Source organism: Palaemon carinicauda, chromosome 23 (genome assembly GCF_036898095.1).
Source record: "Palaemon carinicauda isolate YSFRI2023 chromosome 23, ASM3689809v2, whole genome shotgun sequence".
NCBI classification, from domain to species: Eukaryota; Metazoa; Arthropoda; class Malacostraca; order Decapoda; family Palaemonidae; genus Palaemon; species Palaemon carinicauda.
This window is the reverse complement of record NC_090747.1, coordinates 62064737-62074736: the sequence shown is the minus strand read 5'-3', so window position 1 is coordinate 62074736 and position 10000 is coordinate 62064737. Positions and strand designations below refer to the sequence as shown.

The following is a 10000-nucleotide window of genomic DNA, read 5'->3' as shown; positions in this document are numbered from 1 at the left end:
CATGATGTGGGGGATTAGCCGTCTGGTTATTTAAATAGATGAAAGCATTGCTGTTTATGCTAAGGAACATAAAAATGGCGATGAATGGAAGAATACCCAAAAAATGTCTATGCAGGGAAGATAGATACATTCATCAGAAAGTATTCGTGAGTAATGAGTTGATTTTTAAACAGACTTATACAATAGGTTAAAAATTTCCATCATAATCACCAATTTTTCTTTCTTACTAAATTCCACTTAAACCATCCAGTACTGCCGGAAGTTATTAAATAATGCCTCGCTTTTTCTTTTTTATTTTAGTTTCTTCAGCTATTTGTCTTACTAAATTCCACCTTAAACCATCCAGTACTACAGGAAGTTATCAAATAATGCCTCGCTTTTTCATTTTAGTCTGTTCAGCTATTAACGATCCGATGTAAAGCATTTCAGATAGTTTCTTGACGTAATCTTTAAGACATTCAGAAGACAATGTTTTAACTTGGCTTCCTGCGAGACAATGAACGTCAAGATGTAATCTTAAAGACTTACCTTTTAAGAACAGCTGACTCAAGTTCTCCGAATGATATAGAAACTAAAGGGTTTCCACATTATGATAATTCCACATCTAACATTTTTCCAAAGAACTACTTACCAATGATTTAAGAAAATTTGGTGAAAAGATTTTCCAAGAATTTAGTAATAAATTAATTTGTTTCTGGTTTGTGGTCCTACTTGGTTGCCTCGATGGGTAGAACCTAACTTTTATTATTGTCTTTTGTAGAAAATTTTATACCCTCATTTCTGCCTTCTGTACGAAATCTTATCCCTCATTGCTGCCTTCTGTACATGGCCTTATCCCCTCATAGCTGCCGTCTGTATAATGTTTTATCCCTCATTGCTTCCTTTTGTACAACGTCTTATTCCTCATTGCTGCCTTCTGTACATGGCCTTATCCCCTCATAGCTGCCGTCTGTATAATGTTTTATCCCTCATTGCTTCCTTTTGTACAACGTCTTGTCCCTCATTGCTTCCTTCTGTAGAGGGTCTTATCCCTCATTGCTTCCTTTTGTACAATGTCTTATCCCTCATTGCTTCCTTTGTACAATGTCTTATCCTCATTGCTGCCTTCTGCACGAGATCTTATCCCTCATTGCTGCCTTCTGTTTCTGATTTACTACTTGGTCAAGAGTCCATAGTGTATCCTTCGGGACTAGAACTGCTGCTTGCTCCTCCTTGCAACATTATAGGCTAAGACTTGTTTATTGCTGCCTTCTCGGCTATGCCTCAGTTCTACCTTCGAATTCTCGTTAAAGGCCTTACTACTTAGAGCAACCGCCTGGGGTAACTTCTTAAGTGTTGCAGCCTTTTTAGAATGTCTTCTTACTGTGAAGTAGATTTGTGGTAACCTCCTTGGAAATGTCTCCTCTTGCATTTCATTGTCTGGGAGTTGAGCCCTGTTGATGCTCGGTAATTTTCAGTAATGTCCGCAACAGAACCAGGGTGTCCTTGTTAGCTAGTGTTACGGTGGTGAGGGGAGCCTATAGGTATGCTTGCCGAGTCATCAGCAGATGCTTCCAGACTATTCCTTGCCCTGTCTTGGGTAGAGAAGGACTTTGGCTCTGATCATACGTATGTATGGTCTGTCTCTAGAATATTGTAGTGTCTCATACCTCAGCCAAGGGTGAGTAACCTTTAAACTTCCCAGATAAGACCGGTTTTTTTATCCTTTTGGGCTACATATCACTCATTTTCTCACATGTAACTGAAACTGTTCTTATTGTAGCCCTCAGAGAAAGACTTCATTTGGAATTTCCTAGGTGAGACATCATTTACTATTGCAACTTCCTTGCAAAGATATTTCTTATTGTATTCACATCAGCCAGTCATCACTTTACTAAGATTTCTCTTATTGGTTTCACTTCGTTATGTAACATTATTTCCTTCTCATGAGATATATAACTCCTTTCTCCAGCCTCTTTGGGTAACCTTTAGTGTGTGCTAATGATGTAATCATTAGTTCTTGTAGGTCCCCAGTCTATCCTTATTTTCAATGCAACTTTCTGGGAAATATCTTCTTTATAAACTAGCTTCCTGGAATAGACATGGTTCTGGTAACCTTTTGAGCTAGACCTCCAGGCAGAGAGTTCACTCTTTCTCAGCAAGGCCTTAATTTTTTATGTAGCCTTTCTTTGGGGGGGGGGGGTTAGATCTTACTTCGTGTAGCCACTTGAATCATGTTTCAGCTCCTCTTGCAACTCCCAGGTGAAGACTTCTCTTGGTGAGAGCTGCACTTTTTCATCTCTGTGAATTTCCCTCTTCTGGATGCAGCCTCTGGGAAATGTCTCGGTTTTGTTTCATCCTTGTCTAGATCTAGTTTTTACAAACTTGACTTGCTTAGCATATACGTCACTTCTTCTTATTGCAGCCTTTGGCTACACCTTAAATCTTACTGTAACATACAGGAAATGTCCTCTTTGTTATTGCAATCTGTAGGCCTATAGTAAATATGAAGAATGGCAGGTGTAGTAAAGATGAAGAATGGCAGGTGTAGTAAAGATGAAGAATGGCAGGTGTAGTAAAGAGGAAGTATGGCAGGTGTAGTAAAGATGAAGAATGGCAGGTGTAGTAAAGATGAAGTATGGCAGGTTTAGTAAAGATGAAGAATGGCAGGTGTAGTAAAGATGAAGAATGGCAGGTGTAGTAAAGATGAAGAATGGCAGGTGCAGTAAATAAGAATGGCAGGTGTAGTAAATGAGAATAGCAGGTGTAGTAAATAAGAATGGCAGGTGTAGTAAATAAGAATGGCAGGTATAGTAAATAAGTATGGCAGGTGTAGTTAAGATTACAGAAGTAATAGGAGTGTCACAACTGATGTGGTGTGGCCTTATCGGTTACGTTTTTAACTAGTGATCGATCGCCAAACAGGGTTCGAGTCTCATTCAAACTCGTTAGTTCCTTTAATGTCTGTAATCTTACCATCCTTTTGAGCTAAGGATGGTTGTTTTGTTGGAGCCTATAGGTCTAATTGATGAGTCATCAGCAGCCATTGCCTGGTCCTCCCTGGTTCTAGCTTTGATGGAGAGGGCGTTTGTGTGCTAAGAATAAGTGTATATGGTTGGTCTCTAGGGCATTGTCTCTGCCCCTTGCCGCTGCCATTCATGACAGCCTTTAAACCTTAGGAGCCACATTTGAGAAGCAATTGGTCTCTATGATTTTCTTGAAGTCCTTATAATATGTAATGAATATCTTGTAGCTGAATCGTGGGTAAACAATGAATCTTCTTCTGCCAGGTAGAAATTGTGACTTTGTTTGAAAGGTAGATTTTTACCTCAGCCAACGACTTTGGGAGGAAGTTATATTTTCACCCCTATTTGTTTGTAACTTCCTGACCACAATTTGATTCATAGAGTAGTGAGACTTTGAGGGATTAATTGTTAACGTTGATACGTGGAAGTGATTCAATTTTGAGTCATTGATCAAAGGTCAAGGTCGAGCAAAAGGTCGAGAAATAAAGGTGCTGTGGTGGAGGTTTGCATTCTGAATGCTTCTAGTTCTATACAGTATTCGGTGACAACTTTAAGTATAGGAAAGTCGAGACGTAAAATCATGTATAGATTTGTTTGAAACATTTTGGACCACAGAACGAAAGTCCCTGAAATATGTCTGACATCGTACATGTTGGTAGGCCTGATGTCGGGAGGTGCCATATAGGGATTACTGTAGATATTCACTAACGTATATACTATATGGTAGCGTTCCTAGTAACTTGATCATACACAATGTGAAACAATCCTGTATAGGTTTGTGTGAAACATTTTGGACCACAACGAAAGTCTCTGAAATATAACCGTTTGACGTCGTACATGTTGGTAGGCCTGATGTTGGGAGTTGCCACATGTAGGGATTACTGTGGATATTCACTAACGTATATACCATATGGTAGTGTTCCTAGTAACTTGATCATACACAATGTGAAACTGGTTGTGACGGGCCGAGAGAGGGTTGTGAACTCAAAGGCAGGATGCAATCAACTGAGTTATATTGTTATAGAACACACTCCTTTATATACAAAACCTCAAGGCAACAGGACATAACAAGTTAACAAGACAGACAATGTTACAGAGGAAACAGCAGACATGAATTTTCATGTTCGTTTAGTGCGAGGGAAGAGCGAAGATACAAGCATAATATATGCAAAAGGAATTATGTACAATTGTGTGACACACGGTTGGTACATGGCTCCCCCCCTAAAAATGACATACTGTATATGTTAAATAGGGCGCCCTGATCTGGAGAGACGAACTGTAGGCGGGTCATCTGGCAGAAGATAAGCAGGTTTTAGACGATCAATGGAGACCCAGTCTTCTTTGCCCCGAATGTTTAGTAGGAATGCTTTCGGACTGCGTCGGATCACAAGGAAAGGGCCCGTGTAAGGGGGCGTTAGTGGTGGCTTGCTAGTGTCGTTGCGCAGGAAGACGTGCGTTGCAGAGTGCAAGTCTGTTGGTATGTGATGCTTCGCTGGGGGCTTGTAAGTCTGGCGGCACGGAGTAAAATTTTCCCACGACGTGACGTATGCGCTGGAGATCGTCGGAGGAGGTTGTAGAAGGAAAAAATTCGGCAGGGACGACCAACGGGTCGCCATACACCATTTCAGCTGCCGAGACGTCGAGGGCGTCTTTAGGAGTGGTCCTTAGTCACAGGAGGACCCATGGAAGCTGAGTAAACCAGTTGCAATCCTTGCAGCGGGACATCAAAGCTGCTTTGAGGGTGCGATGAAAACGTTCAACCATTCCATTGGCAGCGGGGTTGTAGGCCGTTGTCTGATGTAGGGTGATGCCCAGGAGATTCGCTAATGACGTCCACAATTGAGAGGTGAAAGTGGTTCCCCTGTCAGAAGTAATATGCTCAGGGATACCGAATCTTGAAATCCATCCAGAGAGTACATGAGGCGGACGTTGCAGTTTCCATGGGAATGGCTTCAGGCCAACGAGCGGAGCGGTCGATGACGGTAAACAGGTAACGATGTCCTTGTGATGTGGGTAGGGGGCCTACAACGTCGACGTGAATGTGTGCGAAACGACGCTGAGGTTGAGGAAAGGTGCCCACTCCTGAATCCGTGTGTCGATGTACTTTGGAAGTTTGGCAAGAAGTACAGGCGTGGACCCAATCCTTAGCATCCTTAGAAATGCCGTGCCAAATGAACTTTGCCTTCAGCAGCTGTGCATTAGAATGGCACGAGGGATGTGAAAGGCCGTGAATGAAATCAAACACCTGTCGGCGCATGGGAGCAGGAATCCAAGGTCGCGGTCTACCAGTACTGACGTCACAGAGGAGGGTGGTGTTGGAGTCTTCGAGGGGAAAATCTTCCCAACGGAGGGACGTGCAGGATGTCCTACAAGCTTGATACTCTGGATCCTGTCGTTGGGCTTCAGCCAGGGCGTTGTAATCTAATCCCAGTTTAACGGCAGCCAAGGTGTTTCTTGATAGGGCATCGGCAACGGGATTCATTTTCCCAGGGACGTATTGGAGGGTGCAATTGTATTCAGCCACGGCGGAGAGATGTCGGCGTTGACGGGCGGACCAGGCGTCAGACTGTCGAGTGAAGGCGTGCACCAGAGGCATGTGGTCTGTGCGAATGACGAAGGGCATACCTTCTAAGAAATGGCAAAAGTGACAGACAGCCAAGTGCACCACCAGCAATTCTCGATCGAAGGTAGAATAACCCGATTCTGCCTTGGACAGTTTTCTGTTGAAGAAGGCCAATGGGCGGGGCAAGCCTTTGACCACCTGCTCAAGTACTGCACCAATAGCGACGTCGCTGGCATCGGTGGAGAGAAGGAGAGGGGCGTGTGGGATAGGAAAAGTGAGAGCCGCAGCAGTTGATAGGGCCTTCTTTGCATTGCAGAAGGCTGCTTCTTGAAGGGGACCCCACTTCAGGTCCTTTGGCTTGCCCTTCAGGGAGGCGTAGAGGGGAGCAAGAGTGGCGGCAATGGCTGGCAGAAAACGGTGATAATAGTTGATCATGCCCAAGAATTCCTGCAGAGCTTTGACGGTCGAAGGCGCGGGGAAATTCTGAACGGCTGCTACCTTCTCAGGGAGGGGATGGACTCCTTCAGGAGTGATACGGTGCCCTAAGAACGACACTTCGTTGGCGCCAAAGGTACACTTGTTGTACCGGACTACAAGGCCGTTTTGTTGCAGGCGGTCGAGCACGATGCACAGGTGACGGAGGTGTTCCTCTTTTGAGGAGGAGAACACAAGTATGTCGTCCACATAACATACACAGAAAGGGAGGTCCCCTAAGATGCCATCCATGAGACGTTGAAACGTTGCCCCAGCATTACGAAGGCCAAAACAGGAGTAATTGAAGGTGTATGTTCCAAACGGAGTGGTGATGGCAGTCTTGAGGATGTCTTCTGGGTTCATAGGCACCTGATAATACCCCTGTTTGGCGGCTGCCAATCGTTCCGGTGCCAGACGTCTGAATTTTGCGAAGACTGGGGTCCCTTCGTCTTGATATGGTGATAAATACCGTGCTTGGCAGGAACCGTGGGCGTTTGGCGAAGTTCTGGACGGAAAACTTCCGGGTACGACGTGAGGAGGTGGGCGTAGGCATCCGTGGGTGCGCTGATGTGGAGAGCGACGTTAGAGGGGTCGGGTTGAAGAGGTGTCGACAAGTACGAGTCTGCGTTGACCAATCGTCGGTGGGCGACATCGACCAGAAGGTGGAAATGAGAGAGGAAATCCGCACCGAGGATTGGCATTGTGACGTCAGCAACGAGAAACTTCCAATTGAATTTACCGTTTCCGAATGATAATGTGAGGTTCTCGTAACCGTAGGTGGGTATCGCAGATCCGTTGGCAGCTACCAAGCGGACGTCGGCAGATGTAGACAGACTACGTCGTGCCTTGAAGAGTTTCCTTGGCAAAAGAGAACAAGCATCCGTGTCTACCAAAATTCGCACGCCCGTTCCTGCATCCTGTAAAATGAAAAGATTAGAAACATGGGAGGCCACCGCCACAATCGATGGCCTACTTACACGTTTTTTGGCCACTGACAATCCTTGGCACATTTCTTCGCGGTTGCCCCGAATCTGAAGTGGTAGTAGCAAAACTGCGGCGGATGGGAGGTAGTAAGTGGCTATAGAAGTCGTTCGTTGGGGCGCGAGCGATTGGTGGGTGGTGGGCGGCTTTGTCGCCGCTTCGGCACGTCACGGGATAGGCGTGTATATCCTACGGCATTCATGTCAGCTTCGGTTGACGTTGAATAGGCATCCTCGTCGTCAGGGGTGGAGGCGTTGATGGAGGTCTTGAAGTGGCTGTCCATAAAGGCGTCGGCTTTGGTCATCAAGTCCTTTATGGGTAAACTATCGACATCGGGTATGGCAGCGCGTACAGGTTCGGGTAAACGGCGTATCCAAAGGGCACGAAGTAGGTTCACCTCACGAGGAGAGCCGTCTGCGGCAGGTTGAAGGCGAGCGATACTGGTCATCTCCCTGAGGGCAAGCGAAGCCCTTTGGTCCCCCAACGGTTGTTGCGAGAGCTGAAAAAGCTTTGCTATACGGGCGGCTGGCGACGGCGAGTACTGCTGCAGAAGGTATGTTTTGAGGGCGTCATACGCTATTGGGGTGTCTCCTTGTTCACAAAGCCAGTCGGAAATTTCTGGAAAGGTGTCCTCGGGTATCGACGCGAGAACATAATCCGCTTTGGTGGTTGAGCGAGTCACGCCCCTGATACGAAAGTGGACTTCTGCGCGTTGAAACCAAGCAAACGCTTCTCCGCTGGCGAACGGTGAAAGTTTCAATGGGGCGGCCGCAGCGCCAACTGCTGTAGTAGAGTCCGTCTCCGTCATAGTACCAACGATGGAGGGGCGAGGGAGGTGGGGGTGGAAGGCAGTGGGAGCGAGTCGACTTCCAGGGTCACCAATGTGACGGGCCGAGAGAGAGTTGTGAACTCAAAGGCAGGATGCAATCAACTGAGTTATAATGTTATAGAACACTCTCCTTTATATACAAAACCTCAAGGCAACAGGACATAAGTTAACAAGACAGACAATGTTACAGAGGAAACAGCAGACATGAATTTTCATGTTCGTTTAGTGCGAGGGAAGAGCGAAGATACAAGCATAATATATGCAAAAGGAATTATGTACAATTGTGTGACACACGATTGGTACATGGTCATTTATTTTGCGTGATAATGACTTTGTTTTATTATAACGACGTTCTGAAACATTAGTTCAGTGATTCGTTTTTTTTTTCTTTTCTCAAAAGAACCCTCATCCAGGCATACCAACCTCCCATCCCACGACACCAGCACTTGTGTGATTTCCTCAGACCCAGTGTACATATCTAATGTGAAAGAGACCATAATTTATTTATAAACTCTTTTACCCTTCAATGAATATTTCCAAAATAAAACTGTGACTATAATTAGTCAGTATTATATATTTCAGTGGTCCGAAATATTATGAAATATGCCAATTACCCTTTTGATTTGGCGTTTTCGAACGCAATTAACGAGTTTTGGAATAGCGAAATATTTTCAGATTTAATTCATCGTTTTATTATTATTTTTGTAAATGCAAATATTTTAATTTTATGATTTTATGACGCAATAATTTTGTGTGTTTAATTTTCAAATCGTGGGACAATAAACTAAACCTCCAAGCTACATAAATATATAGCAAATACATATGCATATATATGGTATCTACATTACACATATTTCTTTGTGTGTGTGTGTATATATATATATATATATATATATACACATGCATACATATATATAACTATATATATATATAAATGCATGTATATATACACATACATTTATGTTCATATAATACATATTACTGTATAAATATCGATATATATTATAGATATATGTATGCATGTATATTACATAAGTATATGTATATTGTGTGTAAATATGCATATATATAGACATGTATATAGACATATAATTTGTATATATATATATATATGTATATATATATATATATATATATGTATATATATGTATATATATGTATATGTATATATATATATATATATATATGTATGTATGTATATATATATGTATGTATATATATATGTATGTATATATATATGTATGTATATATATATGTATGTATATATATATGTATGTATATATATGTATGTATATATATGTATGTATATATGTATGTATATATATATGTATGTATATATATATGTATGTATATATATATGTATATATATATATATATATATATATACGTATCACGAAGCAGATATTATGCATACATAAAATCTTTAAAGATAACACAACGAAATAACAATAATAATCTACCTTTGCCAAAGTTTCAAAGCAATAATAATAAGAATTGAATGAAGGGACTTTACAAAATACAAATTATTTTTAAATTCTAATAAACATTTGTAAATGTATATTTCAAATTTTCTTTGGGATGGTTAGCTCAGGCTATAAAGCACAAAAAGGTAGTGTTGAAAGTGGTTTTATATCTCTGAGAGAGAGATATAAAGATGAAGTTATATACAATTGAGAAGGACATGATTATTCAAGAAGCCTCAGATAAAGGTAGAGAGAAAAGTTACGCAGTTTTTGTGTTTGGGCTGCACGTAATGCTGATAGGCTCTTGTGTAGGGAGTTCCTAAGAAGATACATTCTGGATAAAAGGTTTTTAGTTTTACTATACTTTTACTAATTACATTAATCAAAATAGCACACACAAACGAACGAATAAAAACAGTTGAATAATTTCATTCATGTGCTACAATTGGTACTTCAAAAGGTGAAGGATGGTGGAATATGATACTTATTATAAACTTAAATATTTTTTTTCCATCAATGCTGCCTATTAAATGGAATGGATACCTCACAGCTCTCTCTCTCTCTCTCTCTCTCTCTCTCTCTCTCTCTCTCTCTCTCCATGTATATATAAATATGTATAAATATATATATATATATATAATTATATATATATATATATATATATCATATGTAATATAACGTATAT

General features: G+C 41.9%; 1 protein-coding gene across 1 annotated transcript in view; it reads left to right on the top strand.

Annotated features, from left to right (window-relative positions):
* The first annotated feature begins 9506 nt into the window (after positions 1-9506).
* LOC137617616 (fap1 adhesin-like) overlaps positions 9507-10000 on the top strand; it is a 7688-nt gene continuing 7194 nt past the window's right edge. The window contains exon 1 of the mRNA XM_068347622.1: positions 9507-9561. Coding sequence (XP_068203723.1) covers positions 9507-9561 — 55 coding nt within the window. The remainder of the gene's footprint in view (positions 9562-10000) is intronic.